Source organism: Bos mutus, chromosome 6 (assembly GCF_027580195.1).
Source record: "Bos mutus isolate GX-2022 chromosome 6, NWIPB_WYAK_1.1, whole genome shotgun sequence".
In the NCBI taxonomy this organism is placed as follows: Eukaryota; Metazoa; Chordata; class Mammalia; order Artiodactyla; family Bovidae; genus Bos; species Bos mutus.
Genome location: NC_091622.1, coordinates 115,849,996 through 115,871,446, shown reverse-complemented (window position 1 = coordinate 115,871,446; position 21,451 = coordinate 115,849,996). Strand labels below are relative to the sequence as shown.

Below are 21,451 nucleotides of genomic sequence, written 5' to 3'. Positions count from 1 at the left end.
CCAGGGGCGAGCCCCGGAGGCTTCTGTCATTGGCCCCTCCACCAAAGCCACCCCGGATTATTGTCTGACCACAAGACCTTGGCCTCAGAACCTCTCTGAGCCTCGGTCTCCCCAGCGATAAACCGGAGTTGGCGGTAGCGGCCTCAGGGTGTTGTGGGGTGCAGTGAAGGCTGCCTGGGAAGCCCTGGGAGGCAGTGTGCCAGGTGCAGGGCAGGGGCAGGAATGGCAGAGATACTAGCATCAGACCCAAAGCAGCAAGCGCTTCTTTCTCTAAAGATCTTTGTATTTCTCTTTGGCTGTGCCCAGTCTTCACTGCCGCATGGGCTTTCCTCCAGTTGTGGCGAGTGGGGGCTGCTCTGCAGGTGCGGTGGGCGGGCTTCTCGTGGCAGTGGTCTCCCTTCTCGCAGAGCGCAGGCTCAGCAGTCGCAGCGCATGGGCTTAGTCACTCTGTGGCACATGGGCTCTTCCTGGGCCAGGGACTGAGCCAATGCCTCCCGCACTGGCGGGCAGTTCTTTGCCACTGAGCCACCAGGGAAGCCCCCAAGTGCCTCTCAGTCTGCGCACTTGACGTAGGGAGGTGGCGGCAGGGCCTGGGCAGTCACAGCCAGCATCGAGTTCCGTCAAAGGGCGCACAAGCCGCCCGGGTAAGGGCACGGAGGGCCTTCGAAAGAGTTTAACACTCGGGAGAGCATTGTCCCCAGAACACAAGGAGACAGCAAAATCAAGATGCGTGAGGATGTAACAAATGTCTGCCTCGTCAACATAATGTCCATGTCAGTCTTAAATGTAAAATAAAAAAAGTTCATTATACTTGTGAACAATTTGTGGGGTATATTTTTTTCTCTCTTTACAGAGTTTTCTGACTATACTCAATGACCCCTGGACAATCTATAGATGATTGTCTTAAGTATCCAAAAATGTCCAAAAGCAAAACAATAAGATTTTCTTTTAAACTTTTTCTCAGGGAGAAAAACCAACGAAGGAGGGAGATGGTGCAGACTGAGGTGCCCACTGCAGGGGTGGGTGTGGCTGCAGGCGGCTCAGGGCCACCAGCCTGCTCCACTCCCAGGTCCTGGGCACAGGCTGGGGGGGCAGGACCAGTGCCCAGCTCAGCCCTACTGCCGCCCCTCAGCCCCTGCCAGCTATCTCCAAGGCCCTTTCTTCCCAGAGCCCCGAGGAGTGTGAGCCTGGAGCAGACGGCAAGTCTCCCCCAGACAGCAGGGGCTTCAGGGCTCACCCCAGAAGCCCTATCCCAGTCTTACTGTCTGTGTTCTCTGGGCTAGGCCTTCCTGGCCTGTGTCCCCGCCTCTTCCAGGAAGCCTTCTGGGCTTTCCAGGACATGCTCAGGTAGCCTTCACTTGGCCCTGGCTGCTACACACCATCATAAGGCCTCATAGTCTCCAACTGGATGCCCCGAGGGCCCAAGCCCCTATCCCAGGCCCCTAGGCATCCAGCGGCTTCTAGACCCAGAGGGCAGCAGGGCAGGCTCGGGCAAGCATGCCCTGAGCCGCCTCGATCAGAGGGTGCTCAGCTAACAGCCCGTAGGGCTCAAGGCAGTCCTGAGTGACGAGGTGGGGAGACAGCCAGGTCAGAGCAGCGACCGCAGCTATGCTGCATTACTGCCTGCGATGGAGCAGTGGGGGCCCTGGGGTCTGCCCCGCCAACTCATCCTCCCCCGAGGGTGTCCAGACCACAGATCTGACTGTGTCCTCCCCTGCTCGAAGCCCAGTGTTTGGTACCTGGAGTGACCCTTCATTCGCCATCTGTACTCCACCCTCACCGGGACCCTGGCCGCTTCGAACTGGGCTGTTCTGTGTCTGTAGCTCTGGTACCCCACTCTCCAGCGGCATCCTGCCCACCCGCAAGGCCCAGGCAGCGCAACCAGCTTGCTCAGCCCCCAGGCTGGCAGACCCCCCCAGGCAGGCCAGGTCTGGAATGTGGGGGTGCTCATCTTTGCCCAGTTCAGGTGCAGGACCCAGCCCCTGACCTGTCCTGAACTCTTGGAAACGAACACACCAGCAGAGCCCAGGCCACATGTTTTTAAGCCTTTGCGCTGAGGTTAAGTTTGAGCTTGTGCCAGCATGGAATCTGTCTCTCCCCAGTCTCACAGACAGGAGAGGATCCGAGAGGTTCGCTGACTCCTGCAACAAGTCTGAGACTCTGCTCTGAAAATGAGTGTGAGGATGGGGGCTGAGGAGGGTGGGGGGTGCCCTGCCTGGGAAGGCTGCCTGGAGGAGGTGGCTCTAGGTGGACCTAAGAGTAGACAAGAGCCTCCAGGACTCTGGGTTATGGAGGTGGCTTAGGGCAGAACTTTGGGTCCTGCTCACCTCCCCCCTGGAAGGACTGATGCTGAAGCTGAAGCTCCACTGCTTCGGCCACCTGATGTGAAGAGTCAACTCATTGGAAAAGACCCTGATCCTGGGAAAGACTGAAGGTGGGAGGAGAAGGAGACGACAGGATGAGATGGTTGGATAGCATCACCGACGCGATGGACATGAGTTTGAACAAGCTCCAGGAGTTGGTGATGGACAGGGAGGCCTGGCGTGCTGCAGTCTGTGGGGTTGCAAAGAGTCGGACACGACTGAGTGACTGAACAACACCTACCCCCAACTTCTGCAGAGTCCAGAGAACAGGAACAGCTGGGAATGACCGGGAAGTTCCCCCTCCATGGTGTCAGCCCCCACCCCCAGCCCTGGTGGTCTGAAGTGCCCAGCCTGACTAGGAGCCCTCTTGCCCACTCTGCGATGCCGTTAAGGGTGTGGCCCGCCCTGCCTGTGATCCTTGCCGGGCTAGGACCCTCTCTGGCTTCTCCACCCGCCTGCAGGACCTGGACAACGAGTGCCTGGCCACTGGGTGTATGTGTGCTGGGGGCCCTGTTCCGACCTGGAGTGCCCACCACAGTGGGACAGCCCCTGCAGGCAGGGCTCTAAGCCCCCACACCCTGGCCGCCAGGCCCCCGTGGGAGAGGAGGCGGTGGGCGGGGTGCCCCCTGGTGGCCGCTAGAGGCAGCAGCAGGGGCCTTGGAGGAGCCCAGACCCATGGGGGAAGGGGAGTGTACCCCAGCCCCCACCCTACCATATGCTGCCAGTGGTCCTCCCGCCACCACCAGCCTCCAGGACACGAACAGTCTTTCTCCTCTCCTGTGCCCCCGCCCCGTGTGGGTGTCCACCTGTCTGCTGGCCTGCCTGGGGTGCTGGGCAGGGTGGGCGCGCGGGGCGGGGGAGGCTGGAGCCCATCGCAGGGAGTGGGATGGGGTAGGGAAGGGCTGGTCACCCTTCTCCTGGGGGCTGGTGGGAAGCCACGTCCTGTCTTCCCACTGTCCCAGGAGACCAGAAGCCCTCCTCGTTTCCTGGAGGACAGTGCACTTGAGCAAGAACCCCATCACGTCCCAGACAGAGAAAAAGGAGTCCATCCATGCTCACACGAGAAACAAGAGTGTCTGCAATCCTTAAATAGATTTATGGAAATGGTTTTGAATTACAGCATTTAGAAAATAAAAATAATCTCAATACATAATATACCCTCCATTATATACTTTTCTTCTCCCACACGCGCTGTTTTTTGTGCGTGTGTATTCCACTTTCAAACAGTAATTGGATTTTATGCTATAAAAGAAGCAGTAGGTGTGCCCTCTCTCTAAAAATAAAACTGCAATCATCATCGCAACGTGAAGCCTGAGATTTAAGCCTGAGGAGGTGTCCGTGCTGGGCCTGGGGCCGCTCTGGGGCCAGGGTCCCAGGGGGTCAGAGGGGTGGGAGTAATGGCAGCCGAGAGGTCATCACCGGGTCCTCAGCCCCCTGCAGCGCCCTGGCCTCGGAAGCTGGGATACCTCTGCCGGCTGCTTGGCGCCCCCGCCCCCCTCCGTCAGCTGGAGGATCAAGGTGGGCAGACCACAGCAGGGGCGGCCACTTGCTCAGAGGACTACAGGGTCTGCTCTGCATGTCCCCTCTCCAGCAAGAAATGAGACATGTGGTTTAGGCAAGGTCCTGAGGGGAGCGGGGGTGGGGGCTGTGGGCGCAGGGCCCTGGAGAGAGAGGACAGCCTGGTCTTTCCCCGTTCGGCCAGCTCACGGGGGAAGCCCTGCGCCTGCTCTGAGTGCCCCCTCTCCGGTAGGTGAGCATCACCCGCCCAGGAAGAGCAGGCCTTCCGCTACAGCTGAGCCTCAGACGGCATCTCAGCAAGGCAGGGGGGCCCACCCAGGCCCAGGCCTGGCACCCCAGGTCCCCGCGCTGGCTGCAGCTGACCTCCGTGGGCCTCTGCACCAGGCCCGAGGGCCCTGCGGGCGGGGGGCGGAGGCACTGGAGTTCTGGAGTCCGGGCGCCCGCAGCCCCCGCAGCGGCGGGGCCAGCAGGTAGATGAGATGCGGCAAAGCCCCTCCGGCCAGCGGACGGCCCGCCCGGGTGGCAGAGGCGGGGCGCGGCCGTCGGAGCCCCCTCTCTGGAGTCCTGCGGGGCCCGCGGGCTCGCGCGCCGTGTCAGATGCCCGCCTTGTCGCTGTAGAAGGGCGTGACGTGGAACATGTAGCAGTGCGTGCACACGCGGACCGGCTTCACCTGCCCGTAGCGCGGCAGCGGCGCCGAGTGCGAGGAGCAGCGCGAGCAGAAGATCTGGAAGGCGGGAGCGCGCGGCCGAGTGAGCGGGCCGGGGCTCTCCGCAACCCTGCGCCTCGGAGGGACGGCCGGCAAGGGCGGGAGCAGAGCCCTGAGCCGCCTGGCCGGCCGGCCTGCACGTCCCTCCCACCCGGGCCAGGCGGGGCTCTCCCGCTCCCCAACGCGAGGCCAGGACCTTCAGGAAAACCTGGGGCAGGTCTTGACCAAGAGGCCAGGCTGAGGAAGGGGGTCCTGGCCTTACAGCAAGGCTGCGGCAGGCTCCAATTCAGACCCTCCGCCCCCCACCCCCGCACCAGACCCCCAGGTCTGAAGGGCCCAGGACTGGGCACTGCACCATCGCACTTGGTGGCTGCGTGGCCGAGGCCGTGTTCATGCGTGCTAGGTCGCTCGGTCGTGTCCGACTCTTTGCTGACCCCATGGACCAGGCTCTTCTGTCTATGGGATTCTCCAGGCAAGAATCCTGGAGTGGGTTGCCATGCCCTCCTCCAGGGGATCTTCCCGACCCAGGGATCAAACCCCGGTCTCCATGCCTCCTGCATTGGCAGGCGGGTTCTTTACCGCCAGCGCCACCCGGGAAGCCCTAGACCACCCCTGTGCCAAGTCCGAGCAGGGCCCAGGGCTCACGGGTGTCTCTCTGCACAGGACTCCTAAGTCCTCGCCAGCCCCGGGGCATTGGTCCTGACCCCTGGACCTGGGCACGGGGTCTGCAGACGCTCCCTGGGATGTCTGAGGCGGCAGCCCCGGGGGCTGCGGGACAGCCCCGGCCGCCCACCCACCTACCTTCCCGCAGCTGCGGCAGTGGTGCTTCCTGCGGATCACTGTGAAAGGCGCTTTGCAGGCGGTGCAGAAGCCGCAGGCCTCGTCCGGGACCCACTCGGGCGGGTCTGTGACAATGACAGTGGGGGGACAGGTCAGCCCGAGGCAGCGGTGCGGGGGGCGGCAGTGAGGGCCGGTGGGCTGGGGAGGGGGTCGGAGGCTGGAGGTATGCAGGAGCCTCCGGTCCTCGCGAGGTTCCTTACTGGCTAGGTATCAGGACTGCTGGCCAGGCGCGTGGATCGGACCCTGTGGCAGCAGCCTGCAGGTCGCCCCAAGACTCAGGGCGAGGTGCACCCAAGCCACCCTCTCCCAAGCCTCTCCCGGCCGGCATCCAGTCTGGCAGGGTCCTCGGGCAAACACGGGGGCTGACAGATGAAAGAAATCAACCCCCTTTGTCAACCTCCCAATCAAGGCTCTGCTGGAGCCTCAGGCGCCCCGGCAGCCCCGCCCTACCCGGCTCCAGGGCAGGTCAAGGGAGGTGGGGGAGGGGATGCGAGGGAGGGCAACTGGGGATGGTCCCGCCCCGAGGCTGGCCCCGCCCCTAGAATACCCCTTCCCCGTCCCCGCCCGGAGCTGGCTCCGCCCCCAGGATGGCCCCACCCGAAGCTGACTCCGCCCCGAGGCTGCCCCCGCCCCCCACAAGTGCAGCGCCGGCCCCCCACGACTGGTCTCACCCCCTTTCCCTTCTCTAGGCGCTCACTGGAGGGAGCTCCTGGGGATCTGCTCTGGAATTCGAATTCGGGGGCGGGGCCACCTTGTCCAGGGAGACACCCCAGACATGAGGTGCCCACCCTGCACCAGCCGCGAGCGTGGCGCCGGCCAGGCCACTCGCCCAGGAAAGACCCTGGTCTCCGCCCCCGTCTCCGGCCCCTCCTCCCCAAGCTGCGCCCGAGGACTCGCCCTCCCCCTCCGGCAGCCTGCAGACCCCTGCCCCTCCCACTCTGCCGTCCAGGCTTCTGCTCTGGCCCCAGCTCACCCATTCCCCCACCGCAATGAGGCCTCCTCTCACGCTGTCCACCCTCTCCGTGGAAAAACCCTGACTGTCCCAGTGATGCCTGGACATCACTGGTCAGCTCCTGGGGTCACGCCAGGCCACGAGGCCAGCTCCAACAGGCAAATCCAGACTCCTACTTGAGGAAGACAGTGAGGATCCTGGGGACTCCCAGGCCCTGCCCTGAGAGCCACACGTCCTAACGGCCTTGGTGAGGGGCCCCCACTGGAGGAGGGCTGCTGCCAGACTACAGGCCAGAGCAGAGGGGAGACATGCAGACGGAGTCCCGGCTCTCTGCTCAGCCCACTGGCCCCCGCCCCTCACGCACCTTCCAAGTCTCCGTCTCGGGTCTTGGCGGCGAGCTCGGAGGATGACAGGGTTTCCTGGCACAGGGCACAGTCCTCCAGAGCCGCGCTCCGCAGGGTCTGGGTGACTGGAAGAAAGTGTGGCCACTGGGCTCAACCGGCCACCACTCGTGCCCGGGAAGTATGCCTGGGTGCAGCCAGTGGAGGGCAGCCCCCACTGCACAGTCCCACCCGCGGAGGGGTCACGGGGCCCTCACCCACTGCCTGGCAGGCAGGGTGCTGACCCAATCCTGGGAGTCTGTCCATCTGAGTGCCCCCACATGGGCAGCTGGCCCCGGACCCATCCACTGTCTGTGTGTGGTCAGGTCCCCCTGGACCGTGGCCCCGAGGCGGACAGGGGACCAGGCCTGGCCCCGGCCCTGGGGCCCACACTCCTTGCGTGCAGAGGCCGTCCATGTCACTGCCCTTCCTGAGCAGCAGTGGTCCTCAGGTAGCCCCACCCAGAATGCCCGGGTACATGGGGGCAGTGTGGCCCAGCAAAGCGGACCTCGGGGGGCAGAGCTGGGCGGGCACACAGGACAGATTCTCCCCGGGGCCTGGGCCGGCTGCCTCGTCACTCTTGAGCAGAAGCCCCTGGGATGGGGGGCCTCTTGCCCAGAACCAGAGCCTCAGCCCCAAAGAGGGGTGGCACCAGAGGGGTGGCTCCCCTCTCCCACGCTGGGACCCCACCCAGCCCTTGCCTCAGCATCCCCTGCCTGACTCCTGCTCCCTCCCCAGGTGCCCATTCAGTGTGTGTGTGTGTGTGTGTGCACACTCTGGTGTGAGGCAGGTCACAGAGGGCCACTTCCTCCTGGAGCAGGGGGACCCGTGTCCCCTCCCAGACTCTGGGCTGGCGTCTCATTGCTCTGACAGACGGAATTCTGCAGAAGCGACACAGGACCACTGGGTCCCGTCTGTTCGAGGAAGGGCACCGTGCCTCCTCGCCAGTACACGATTGCTGCCGCTGCTCCTGGCAGTGGCCTCGGGGTACCCGGGGCCTGCGAGGTGTGCCTCCGCCCCCCAGCGGACAGCCTGGTTCGGCTGGGGGCTTCCGCCCGCAGGGCGTGGTCATGCAAGAAGGGTGGCCCGGGAGAGCAGGTTTCCACCGGCTTCCTTGGGTGGGGGCGGCGCGCCTCCGAGCCCGGCCGGCGGACACTCACCTTTCTTCAGCTTTTCCTTGTCGTCCGTCTCTGGCTTGGTGGCCATGACCTGAAAGAGGGTCTTCAGGATGCTCCTCAGGTCGCTGGCATAGTTGGTCTGCAGCTGGTCGGCCACGCCTGCAGGGGCACGCGGGGAGGGCAGGGGAGGCGCTGCTGGCTGCTGAGCAAGCTGTGGCTCAGGGCCAGAGACCAGCCCGTCCTTGGATAAGCCAGGGCGGGAAGCGGCCCCCCAGCCCCCCAAGGGTCCCTCTGGCAGAAGCCAAGTTCAGGAGGCAAGGGAAGGAGGGGATGGGCCCACGACCCAGCAGCGCCGCCCCCCTCCCGCCCGGGCAGCGGTTAGTCTCGTTCATACTTTTGTCCTGAGGGTCTCAGCCACGGCCACCAAAGGGCTCTGGCTCCTCAATGAGGGATGACCCCGCACCCCCAAGTGTGCCCACCCCTGTGGCAGCTCCTTCCCCATCATGGCCACCTCGGCCAGCCCTTCTGGGGGCCTGCCCAGACTGGGGGGCCCTTGGGGCTGCCCCCACCCTCACCAGCTGAGGTTTCCTCATCCCTCAGGCGGGTGGGCTCAGCCCTCCTCAGTGAAAAGCTCTTCGAGGGCTGGTGGGGCTGCATTCACCGCAAGGCCAGGGGGTGACCGCACCTGCCCCCTACCCCCCGGGGCCCGTCACCACGCCGACACTGTGGCCAGCGGTTCTGGAGGGTTTCCTGCTGTGTCAGCAGCCCTGCCAGGCACCTGCTGGGCCTGCTGTTTCCCAGACCGCAAGACAGACCCGTGGATTTGCGGTGGGTTCTGCCAGATGTTTGAATGGAGGCTCGGAGTCACCCCCGAGCCTGGCCTGGCTGGGGGCCCTGCCTGTGGGACCCTGGGCAGTGCAGAGTGACACCCCGGGACTGTGACCCTGACTCTGCAGCGTCTGCCAGTCCACAGGCTGCGCCCCCCGCTGCTCCACCCCACGGCCTGGGGTCAGAGGATGGGCCAGGTGGACAAGCCTGGACAAGGCTGCAGGAGGGGCACTGCCTGAACGTGGCTGGAGGAGGGGCTGGATGGCAGGCAGGCAGCAGGGAGGGAGACCCCACCACACAGCCACGCTTCTAAATCAGGTGCCTGCCCCAGCTACTCACAACACATAAAACTAAGGCAAAAGGTGAAAAAGCCGCTGCGCTCACGCCCCTCTCTGAATCCCAGGAAATGAAGCAGTCATCGTCCCCCTCACCCAGGGGACGGAAGGAAACAGGATCAGTCGGGACATCAGATTGAACAGGACCTCGCGGGTGGGTGGTGAGGGCCCCCAGGCCCGGCCTGGGCTCCCACCCCCACACTGAGGAGGACCTGCGGACGCACGACGCCCACCTCTTGGCTGGGCTCCTCTCGGGGCTTGGGGCAAGGAAGTGACGTGGTAAGGGAGCCCCTGGGCAGGGCCTGCACCCCAACCTTTCTGGGGAGACTCCCGCAGCACGCCAGCCACTGCCTGAAGCCTGCCCACTCCCCGTGTACCCCCGAGCCCATGCCCACCCTGGGGCGACGGGGCACCTGAGATACAGACAAACAGGCGGTGGATGAGGTCCCGGCTGCCGCGGAACCGGGAGCGCATCTCCTCTCTGACGGCCACGCGTGCCGACTCGGGGCTGCTCGTGTCTGGGGAGCAGGGACCAGCCGTAGAGCCGCTGCACGGAGAAGGAAACACAGGGGCTTGGCTGCAGGCAGTGAGGGGGAACAAGACTTCCGCCCGGAGGGCCCCCCACCCCGCACCTGGGTGAGCCCCAGGTCCAACCCCGGGGGCTGAGCTCGTCCTATGGAAGCGTCCTCACCCCACTCACACCCTCTGCAGGGGCTGGCAGGCCCCAAAACATGTGTCCACGCCCGAACCTGGAACCCCGCGGGACCTTAGTTGGAAAAAGGTCTTTGCAATCGAGGTAAGGATTTTTAGTGTTATTTTTGTGGCTGTGCTGGGTCTTGGGTGCGGGCAGGCTTTTCTCTAGCTGTGCTGAGAGGGCTATGCTCTAGTGGCTGCGTGCCCGGTGGCCGCGTGCCTGGTGGCCGCGGGCCTGGTGGCCGTGGGGGGTGTCCTTTGTGCAACGTGAGCTCTGGGACCTCGGGCTTCAACAGTCGTGGGTCGCGGGCTCACTTGTCCCTCGGCGTGGGGGCCCTTCCCGGATCAGGGATCCAATCAGTGTCCCTTGTACTGCCCGGTGGATTCTTAACCGCCGGCCCAGGAGGGAAGCCTCAAGCTAAGGACCTGGAGAGGAGACGTCCTGGCCTCTCTGGAGGCCGTAACCCGAGGCCAGGAGTCTTAGTAGGAGGGGAGCGGGGAGGACCAGTGACCATGACACAGAGGTCTCGGTAACAAGGTCACAGGCCAGGGGACTCCTAGAGTCACCGGAGGCTGGAAGATGCAGGAAGGACCCCTGCCCAGAGCCTCTGGAGGGAGCGTGGCCCCACCAGGTTCAGATCTCGGGTCTCCAACCTTTGAGAGGAGAGATTCCTGTCGTTTCCAGCCCCTGGTCATGGTGCTCTCCACCAAGACAAGCCCTCCGGCCCCCGCGCACGCCCTGGCCCCGGCCCAGGGGCCCTGCTGCAGGCACTGTTAGCTCTGCTGTTCAGGGGTCACCTCGAGGCCCCAAGTAGCAGCCGCAGCTGAGGCTGGACTGTCTGGGTGTCCATTCACCCAGCTGCAGGGGGTGCGTGCGCTGACCTTTCAGTCCTTAAAATAATGTCCCTCTCGTCTTCACCCCGTCGGTTTTTCCCACTTTCTGGGAAATTTCCTCCCCACCCCCCAATTTTCCCCTGGACATTTTTGCTACTAAGGTTTTATTGGGTTGGCCAAAAAGTTTGATCGAGTACGCTGCTGCAGAATTCATTTCCTCCTCTCTGGTTTCACGTATGTGAAATCTTTTATCTATCTAGAAATATTCACTATAATTTTTTTTTCCACTATAATTTTTTAAAAGCTGCCTTTGGGGGCCTGCAGTATCTCTGCTTTCGCTTTTCTGCGGGGAAGTTGGGGTTTTTCAGGCTGGAGGTCGGCCTCAAATGCATGGGATCCCGGTGTCAGACAGAGGCCCTGGTGGTTCAGACAGCGGGCCCCTGCGTGGCTGCTGGGAGTGAACTGGCCAGTGACCATGGGGAGAGGCCCCGATGCCATACTGGTGGAGCTGACGTCCCCCCAGCCCAAGGTCAGCAAGCGCCTGAGAGTCCGCCCTGGGCAGCTGTGCACACGGCAGCATCTGCGGGGCAGCTCTGGAAGTCCCAGCAAAATCCAGCAGCCATGGAGGACAGCCCACCGAGATCACGTCAGGCCACAGCCTGCCTAAGCGACGGGAGAGCGGCCCTGGCCCCTCGTGGACATGGGCGCCCCCCACCTACAAATGGCAGAGATGGGTGGGCAGCCAAATGGTATCTTACTAAGGGGCATCTCTCTTGGCGTCCAACCACCAGGAAGCTTGGAGACGGGATGCGCCTGGGAGTTCAGTGCAGGGGGCCAGGGGAAGGGGCCCAGACTGGCTTCTCAGGGTCCCCTCCCCAGTCAAGTGGGGGTGCGTTTGACTAACACACTCGGGCAACGGGAACATCTGTCTCTGAGTGTGTAATGCTTCCCCAGAACATGGAGGAGTGATGGGAGGTGCTGGAGAGGCCAACACCCTGCTCCGCTGAGACCCTCGTGATGACCGAGAGCCCTCCCTGCCCAGACTGCCTGTCTTGTCCCCAAGACGAAGCCCCTGGCTTTCCGTTTGGGGGTGTGACCCTGGCTGCGCCCTCCCTGGGAGCTGAGTAAGGAAACGGGGTGAGCGTCACTGTCCAGGGTCCACATCCGTCAACAACCCCGGCTCAGCTCACAGCCTCACCCAGGAGATCTGAAAGCAGGAACCCAAACAAATGCTTACACACGAACGTTCACAGCAGCATTACTCACAAGAACCAAAAGGTGTAACAACCAAGCACCCATCAGCAGATGATGGGTAAACAAACTGTGGTCCAGCCACACAGGAATATTATTCAGCTTTAAAAAGGAGTAAGATTCTGACACCAGCTACGATATGGATGAACCTTTAGGGCATTATGCTAAGTGAAACAAGCCGGTCACAAGGGGACAATCACTGTCTGACGCCCCTTACACGAGGTCCCTACAGGAGTCAGATGCACAGAGACAGAGTGGTGGGTGCCAGGGGTCAGGGAAGGGGGGCTTTAGTGGGGACAGAGTTTCAGTTTGGGATGATGAGAAAGTTCTGGAAAAAGTGGTGATAATCATACAACACTGTGAATGTGCATAATATCACTGAATTGTACACTTAAATACTGTTTAAATGGTAAATTTTGTGTTATATGTATTTTGCCAAAATTAAAAAGTAGAGGAAAAAAGATTTAGGACAGGGGAAAGAAAGGAAATGGAACTGAAAAGTCTAGATGGCCAATAGCATTGATGGTTTGGCATCAATACAATAGGTTAGAATTACATTAAACTGTATACTTTTATAGTGTGTATTTTTAATAATTAAAAAATGAAGCACAGTTGATTTACAATGTTGTGTTAGTTTCAGATGTACAGCAAGAGTTATGAACTCATTTCATATGCTAGCAAGGTAATGTTCAATATCCTTCAAGCCAGGCTTCAGCAATACGTGAACCGAGAACTTCCAGATGTTCAAGCTGGATTTAGAAAGGCAGAGGAACCAGAGATCAAATTGCCAACACCTGTTGGATCATAGAAAAGGCAAGAGAATTCCAGAAAAACATCTATTTCTGCTTCATTGACTACGCTAAAGCCTTTGACTGTGTGGATCAAAACTGTGGAAAATTCTTCAAGAGATGGGAATACCAAACCATGAAACCTGTAGGCAGCTCAAGAAGCAGCAGTTAGAACTGGACATGGAAAAGCAGACTGGTTCCAAATTGGGTAAGGAGTACATCAAGGCTGTATATTGTCACCCTATTTAACTTCTATGCAGAGTACATCATGAGAAACGCTGGGTTGGAAGAAGCACAAGCTGGAATCAAGATTGCCGGGAGAAATATCAATAACCTCAGATATGCAGATGACACCACCCTTATGGCAGAAAGTGAAGAGGAACTAAAGAGCCTCTTGATGAAAGTGAAAGAGGAGAGTGAAAAAACTGGCTTAAAGCTCCACATTCAGAAAATGAAGATCATGGCATCTGGTCCCATCACTTCATGGGAAATAGATGGGGAACCAATGGAAACAGTGACAGACTTTATTTTCTTGGGCTCCAGAATCACTGCAGATGGTGACTGCTGCCGTGAAATTAAAAGACGCTTGTTTCTTGAAAGAAAAGCTACGTCAAACCTAGACAGCATATTAAAAAGCAGAGACATTACTTTACTGACAAAGGTCCGTCTAGTCAAAGGTGTGGTTTTTCCAGTGGTCATGTATGGATGTGAGAGTTGGACTATAAAGAAAGCTGAGTGCCGAAGAATTGATGCTTTTGAACTGTGGTGTTGGAGAAGACTTGAGAGTCCCTTGGACTGCAAGGAGGTCCAAGCAGTCCATTCTGAAGGAGATCAGTCATGAATATTCATTGGAAGGACTGATGCTGAAGCTGAAGCTCTTAAGACTTTGGCCACTTGATGGGAAGAACTGACTTCTTAGAAAAGACCCTGATGGCGGGAAAGATCTTGAAGGCAGTAGGAGAAGGGGACGACAGAGGATGAGATGGTTGGGTGGCATCACCAACTTGATGGACATGAGTTTGAGCAAGCTCCAGGCGTTGGTGATGGACAGGGAAGCTTGGTGTGCTGTAGGCCATGGGGTCGCAAAGAGTCGGACACAACTGAGTGACTGAACTGACTATAACTCTTGTATTTTTTTTGTTACATTTATTCCAAATATTTAAATCCTGAAGCGAATGCAAATAAGATTTTTTAAAATTGCTACCATATCTTAATATAATGGGGTCTTTAACAGTAACAGCTTTATTGATATATACCATATATATATATATATGCTGTCGCTGCAGTCGTGTCCGACTCTGTGCGACCCCACAGACGGCAGCCCCCAGGCTCCCCCGTCCCTGGGATTCTCCAGGCAAGAACACTGGAGTGGGGTGCCATTTCCTTCTCCAGTGCATGAAAGTGAAAAGTGAAAGTGAAGTCGCTCAGTTGTGTCCGACCCGCAGCGACCCCATGGACTGCAGCCCACCAGGCTCCTCCATCCATGGGATTTTCCAGGCAAGAGCACTGGAGTGGGGTGCCATTGCCTTCTCCGATATATATATATATATATATATGGTTTCCCAGGTGGCTCAGACGGTAAATAATCTGCCTGCCAGTGCAGGAGACTGGGTTCGATCCCTGGGTTGGGAAGATCCCCTGGAGGATGGCATAGCAATCCATTCTAATATTCTTACTGGGATAATCCCATGGACAGAGGAGCCTGGCGGGCTACAGTCCATGGGGTCACAAAGAGTTGGACACGATTGAATGACTGAGCACACACACACACACACACACTATATCATATATCAACACCATTCAGTTCGCCCTTTGTTGTTCAGTCACTAAATTGTGTCTGACTTTTGTGACCCCATGAATGGCAGCATGCCTGGCTTCCCTGACCTTCACTGTCTTCCAGAGTTTACTCAAACTCATGTCCATCGAGTCGGTGATGCCATCCAACCATCTCATCCTCTGTCACCCCCTTCTCTCATGCCTTCAATCTTCCCCAGCATCAGGATCTTTTCCAATAGTTGTCTCTTCACATCAGGTGGCCAAAGTATTAAGAGCTTCAGTATCAGGCCTTCCAATGAATATTCAGGACTGATTTCCTTTAGGATTGACTGGTTTGATCTCTTTGCAGTCCGAGGAACTCTCAAGAGTCTTCTCCAACACCACAGTTCAAAAGAATCAATTCTGTGGCGCCCAGCTTTATTTACAGTCCAACTCTCACTTCCATACATGACTATTGGAAAAAACATACCTTTTGACTATATGGATATTTGCTGGCAAAGTTATTTCTCTGCTTTTTAATACCCTGTCTAGGTTTGTCATAGCTTTTCTTTCAAGAAACAAGCGTCTTTTAATTTCATGGCAGCAGTCACCATCTGCAGTGATTTTTGAGCCCAAGAAAATAGCCTGCCACTGTTTCCATTGGTTCCCCATCTATTTGCCATGAAGTGACAGGACCAGATGCCATGATCTTAGTCTTTTGAATGTTGAGTTTTAAGCCAGCTTTTTCACTCTCCTCTTTTACCTTCATCAAAGGGCTCTTCAGTTCCTCTTCGCTTTCTGACACAAGGGTGGAGTCACCTGCATATCTGAGGTTATTGATGCATTTCTCCATAAGAGTTACGGAAAACTATAAAACATCATTGAAATAAATTAGACCTAAATAAATGGAAACACAGCTTGTGTTCATGGTTGAGGACTGAATATCATTAGCATGGCAATACCCCCAATACTGGTCTATAGGTTCAATGGAATCCATATCAAAATATAAATAAAATTTCCTTTTCCATGCAGAAGTTGACAAGCTGATCCTAAAATTCATACAGAAATGCAGTGACTCAGAACAGCTGAAACAATCTTGAAAAAGAAAAAAAGCAAAGTGGGAGGACTCACATGACGTATAATTTAACGACAGTGAACGAGACCCGCACTGGCATGGGAGCCATGAGAAGGCAATAAAACTGCCAGTCCAGAAATGAACCCAGGAGTTTGTGCCCGACTGATCTTCCCAAAGGGTGTCAAGGTCACCCAATAAGGAAAGAATGGTCTTTTCAAAAGACGGTTCTGAGATGGAGAAAAACTGTCTCTACAATAAGCGGTGCTGGGAAAACTGGAAGCTACATATAAAGAAGTGAGATTAGTCATAGAGCATTGTTTTCACACTATACATAAAAATAAACTCAAAATTGATTAAAGACCTAAATGTACGACTGGAAACTAAAAAACTTCTAAAAGAAAACTTTGGCAGAACATTTCTTGACATAAGCTGTAGCAATTGTTTTTGGATATGTTGATGGTTAGATAGCATCACTGACTCAATGGACGTGAATTTGAGCGAACTCCAGGAGACAGCGGAAGATAGAGGATCCTGGCGTGCTGCAGTCCAGGGGGTTGCCAAGAGTCAGACACGACTGAATGGCCACCAAAAACCCAAGGCAAGGGAGACAAAAGCAAAAATAAATACACAGGACCAAATTAACCTAAAAGCTTTTGCACAGCAAATGAAACCATTGACAAAATGAAAAGATAACCAACTGAATGGGCGAAAATATTTGCAAATGATACACAGGGGTTAATATCCAAAATATATAAACAGCTCATACAATGCGATGTGAAAAAATAAACAACTGGATTAGAAAATGGATTAGAAATTCCTGTTGTTTAGTTGTTAATTTATGTCTGACTATTTTGCAACCCCATGGACTGTAGCCTGCCAGGCTCCTCTGTCCATGGGATTTCCTGGGCAAGAATACTGGAGTGAGTTGCCATTTCTGTCTCCAGGGGATCTTTCTGACCCAGGGATCAAACCCATGTCTCCTGCATTGGCAGGTGGATTCTTTAGCACTGAGCCAACAAGGAAACCCCAGGAAATGGACTGAAGATTTTAACAGATGTTTTCCTGAAGACATACAAACGAAGAGCACACGCAAAGATGCTCAATATTGCTAATCATCAGAGAAATGTAAATCAAAGCCACGGGATATCACTTCCCACCTGTCAGAATGGCCGTCATGCCAAGGACCAAAGCAACAAGTGTTGCCAAGGATGCGAAGAAAAGCGAACCTCCTAGACCGCTGGTGGGAATGCGACTTGGCACACCACCCTGGAAAACGGCGTGGAGGTTCCTCACAGAACGAGAACTAGAGGAAAAGTGACCCTCCTAGACCGCTGATGGGAATGCGACTTGGCACACCACCCTGGAAAACGGCGTGGAGGTTCCTCACAGAACGAGAACTAGAGGAAAAGCGAACCTCCTAGACCGCTGATGGGGATGCGACTTGGCACACCACCCTGGAAAACGGCGTGGAGGTTCCTCACAGAACGAGAACTAGAGCCACCGTAGGGTCCATCGGTTCTACTCCTGGGTGTATACCTGAAGAATGCGAAACACTAGAAAAGATGCATGCGACCCAGTGTTCATAGCAGGATTATTTACAACAGCCAAGATGCGGAAGCAACACACGTGCCCATCAACACCTGAATGGATAAAGAAGATGTGAAACAGATATAAAGTGAAATATCACTCAGCCACAAGAAAAGAACGAAACTCTGTCAGTTTCAACGGCATGGATGACACGGCAGGCATTACGCCACGTGAATGAGTGAATGTGCAGTGAGTATGCAGAACCCAAGAATTCAACAAATGTATGGATATAACAAAGCAGGAACAGAGTCACGGGTACAGAGCGCAAGCTAGTCGTCACCAGTGGGGAGCGGGAGATGGGAAGGGGTGAGACAGGGGTGAGATGGGGCAGGGGGTTAAGAGGCAGAAGCTACGAAATGTAAAAGAAATGAGCCACAAGGTATATTGTGTAGCACAGGGAACACAGCCAGTATCTTATATAGTTTAAATGGAGGATAACCTATACAGATATTGCTATGTTATATACCAGAAACCAATACAATATTGTCAATCAACTGTACTTCAATAAAAATGTTAGTGGTACTGGGAAAACTGCGTTTCCACATGCAAAATAATGAAGTTTCATGTTACACCACATACAAAAATTGGCTCAAACAGATCAAAGACTATACGTAAGAGCTAACACTTTTACAACAAAACGTGAGTCTTTGTGGTCTTGGATTAGGCAATAATTTCTTAGGTGTGACATGAAAAACACAGCAGCCAAAGACAAACATCAGCAGTTCCTCATGAGGAATGACCCAGCAATTCCACTCTGAGCATCAACCCGAGAGAACTGAAACACAGGTTCACCCAAAAATTAAAATTAAAAGGTTTTGTGCTTCAAAAGAGATCATCAAGATAGTGGAAAACTCGACAAAATGCAAGAACATTTTTCAAAGCATGTGTCTGCCAAGGGTGTATGAAAGTGAAGTCGTTCAGTCGTGTCCAACTCTTTGCGACCCCGTGGCTGCAGCCCACAAGGCTCCTCTGTCCATGGGATTCTCCAGGCAAGAATACTGGAGTGGGTTGCCATTTCCTTCTCCAGGGCATCTTCCCAACTCAGGGATTGAACTCAGGTCTCCCGCATTGCAGGCAAACGCTTTAACCTCTGAGCCACCACGGAAGCCCAAGGGTGTATAGTTCCTGGAATATAGAAAGGACTCTTACAACTCAACAAAAAGAAGATAAATCACCCAACTAAAGGATGGGCAATGTATCTGAAAAGACATTTTTCCAAAGAAACTATATAAACAGCCAGTAAACGCATGAAAAGATGCTCAACGTCATTAGTCATTTGGGAAATGCAAATTAAAACAATAATGTGCCATTTCATACCCATCGTGATGACTATAATAATTTTAAAAGAAAACGGAAAAAAACAAGTGTGGGTGAAGATCTGGAGAAATTGGAGCCCTTGTGGATTCCTGGCAACAACCTAAAGTGCTACAGGCACTCTGGAAAACCCGTCAGCAGTTCCCCATGCTGAATGACCCAGCAATTCCACTTCAAGGTGGCTACCCAGGACTGAAGCATAGATTCACACAAGCATCTGTACATGGATGTTCACACATACTAGCCTAACAACGGAAGCAACTCAAATGTAGGTCAACCGATAAACAGATCAACAAAATGTCGTCTAGCCGTGCGATGGAATTAACCTTCGGCCACAGAAAGGCATGAAATACCGTTAGGTGCGACAATGCAGACGAAGCTTGAAAAGATTGAGCCGTGACAGAAGCCGGCTACAAAGGTCACTTGTATGATCTCATTTCTTTGAAAAGTGTAGAAAAGTCTCGGCAAATCCATGGAGACATAAAGTAGATTAACGGTTGCCAGCGACTGGAGGTTTTACTGGGGAAATATTTGGGGTTTCTTTAAGGGGTGATGAAAACGTTCTGAGAGTGGACAGTGGTGGCGTTTGCACAACTCTGTGAATGTGTTAAAAGCCGCTGAACTGTGCACTTTAAAAAAAATAAAAGGATGTTTTTCTTGTAATCATTTTAGCAAAGGCATATTCAAGAAATAGCTCAAGCTAGATGCCCATCAACAGTGGGTTGATTCAGTAAATTAGGTCAGAGGTTTCCAGGAAGGACAGTTAATGATGCTGGAAATGCTGAAATATTAAATAAAAAGGTAGCATTTTAAAAATTAGAGCTATCATATGTACATAAATGAGGTATTGCAAAATATAGTCAATGTAAAGCATTAATATTACATTTATCTGAATAGTATGACTATGAATAAGTTGGTATTTTTCCAAAGTGTCTTCTAAGATCAAGTACTACTTCTGGGACCAGAAGACTAGCTTAGGCTGAGGAGAGGACGCGCCTTCAGCAGGTGCCACTGCAGCCCTCTTGAGGCACAGAGGCTGTTTCTTAGTGGAGGGACGGCACGCTCTGGGGCCCCAGCCCCGCAGATAAAGCCCTGGAGGTGGAGAAGCCTTTCTGAACCAGATGCCGTGGCAGCACACAGCTCACCTGCAAGGAGCCTGGGGCGGTGCCCTGACCGTGGGCAGAGCTCTGAGAGCCGCCAAGCCTGGGGCTCATGTTATGTCTTGAAAGAGCAGTGAAGTCTGGGACTCTCCCGGTGGCCCATGGCTAAGACTCCATGCTCCCAATGTAGAGGGCCCCGGTTCGATCCCCGGTCAGGGAACTAGAGGCCACATGCTGCAAGTAAGACCCCACGCAGACTCCAAATAAATAAACAGAGAGACCAGTGAACTCTCCCAGAAGACCGAAGCCAAGGCTGGCCCACGGGCGGTGGCTGGGGCAGATCGCAACTGCAGCCTCCAACCCACGCCCTCTCCAGCTGCTCTGCAGAGGGGGTGTGTGTGTGTATGAGTGAGTGTGTGAGTGAGCGTGTGTGTGTGAATGGAAAGAGAGCCAAAGGCTCCATAAAAAAGACTGGTCCGAGGCAGAAAAATCAATAAAGTGCTGCCCACAGGGAGCCAGCCCGCTGCTGCCCACAGGGAGCCCGCTGCGGCCCACAGGGGGCCAGCCCGCTGCTGCCCGCAGGGAGCCCGCTGCCGCCCGCAGGGAGCCCGCTGCCGCCCACAGGGAGCCGCTGCCGCCCACAGGGAGCCCGGTGAGGCCTGGAAGGGCCACAGGGAGCAAACGGACAGAGTACGGAGGCTGGGCCTGGGACCGCACCTGGGGGCTGAGCCTGGGGCCTGGCTGGGTCAGCCTGCTCCCCAGGGCCAGTGGATGGGCATTATTTGGGCACCAGGAACACCAGGAACATGGCCCAGGGTGGTCACTCTTTTGGAAGGGCACAGGTCCTCTGTGGGCAGCTGCTGGACAGACAGACTGGGGACACGGAAGAGGGTCCCAGGGAAGAATCAGACCCTGTGTGTGGGCCCAAGAGCCCAGTCTAGAGCCAAGCGGCTTAAAGGTGGAGCTGAGAGGCCGGCTGGCGCCCAGCGGTTCACATCTGCAGTGGGGGCAGGAAGGGTGTGGGTGGGACGTGGCTGGAGCCCCCGAGGCAGAGGGATGGCAGCTGGGAGCAGCAAGGGTGAAGGCGTGGGGGCCCCGCCCGCCAAGGGCTCCCCGCACCCCCGGGGAGGCTGCACTCCCGTCACCGCTGTGTCTGCACGGTCACTCAGCGTCAGATCCCCTGCTCACCAGGATGTAGGAAAACCTGGCGCCTTGTGTACCGAAGCCCAGCTGCGTTCCAGCTGTTTGCTGCCACTGTCTTTTACAGAAGGCAGGACAAATCCCCTGTCACAACTCCCCTGAGGCTTAAATTACTAGGAAGCATCGTTCTTCTGGTAGCAAAATACTATGCAGTTCTAGACAGTCACATGAACCCCGAACGTCTCATACAGCCTGTGTCTCTGCCCACGGTCAAAGGTACTGCAGCAAACCTCCCAAAGTGCACGCTGGACAGGGACACATGGCAAGTGTCCGATCCCACTGTCAGAGGAGGGGAAAAAAAAAGAGCCTTTTGCAGAAAAAGGACGTTGTCATCCTGACGTTCTAGGGGTCTACGAAATAAGAGAAAACACAACCTGGGAAAATAATAGTATTGCGAGCTGTTCCAGCTACGACACCACACAGACGAACCTGTGAGTCTCTGGACGCGTCCGAAGAAGCGAGCAGGCCAGACATGTGACTCAGAGACGGGGCGCCTGCGGGGGTCTCCCTCCCCCCGGCCTGGGCCCTGCGTCCTCCTGTGGTGATGAAGGAGCCACCCAGCCTGGGGGCCCCGATCCGGGAGGGGGTGGGGGCCGCTCAGAACTGCGGTGACGACCCCCCAGGAAAGCGCAGGTGCCGGAGACCAAGCGTGTTTCTTCCAGTTCTGAGCACAGACTGCGGGGCACAGAAGGACGACTCGAGGGCTCACCGTCCAGGACGGTGACCTTTTCCGCCCAAATAAGCCCCAACTTTCACCTCCTCTGAGGACGGGCCGCGACCCCAGTGACGTATCCCAGCCCTGATGGCGCCCAG

General features: G+C 56.1%; 1 protein-coding gene across 1 annotated transcript in view; it reads right to left on the bottom strand.

Moving 5' to 3' along the window:
- Positions 1-3,527: 3,527 nt before the first annotated feature.
- Positions 3,528-21,451, bottom strand: part of ZFYVE28 (zinc finger FYVE-type containing 28) — a 102,558-nt gene continuing 84,634 nt past the window's right edge. The window contains exons 9-13 of the mRNA XM_070372833.1: positions 9,455-9,588; positions 7,921-8,037; positions 6,745-6,849; positions 5,390-5,493; positions 3,528-4,606 (exon numbers count right to left, since the gene is read on the bottom strand). Coding sequence (XP_070228934.1) covers positions 4,475-4,606; positions 5,390-5,493; positions 6,745-6,849; positions 7,921-8,037; positions 9,455-9,588 — 592 coding nt within the window. The 3' untranslated portion in view covers positions 3,528-4,474. The remainder of the gene's footprint in view (positions 4,607-5,389; positions 5,494-6,744; positions 6,850-7,920; positions 8,038-9,454; positions 9,589-21,451) is intronic.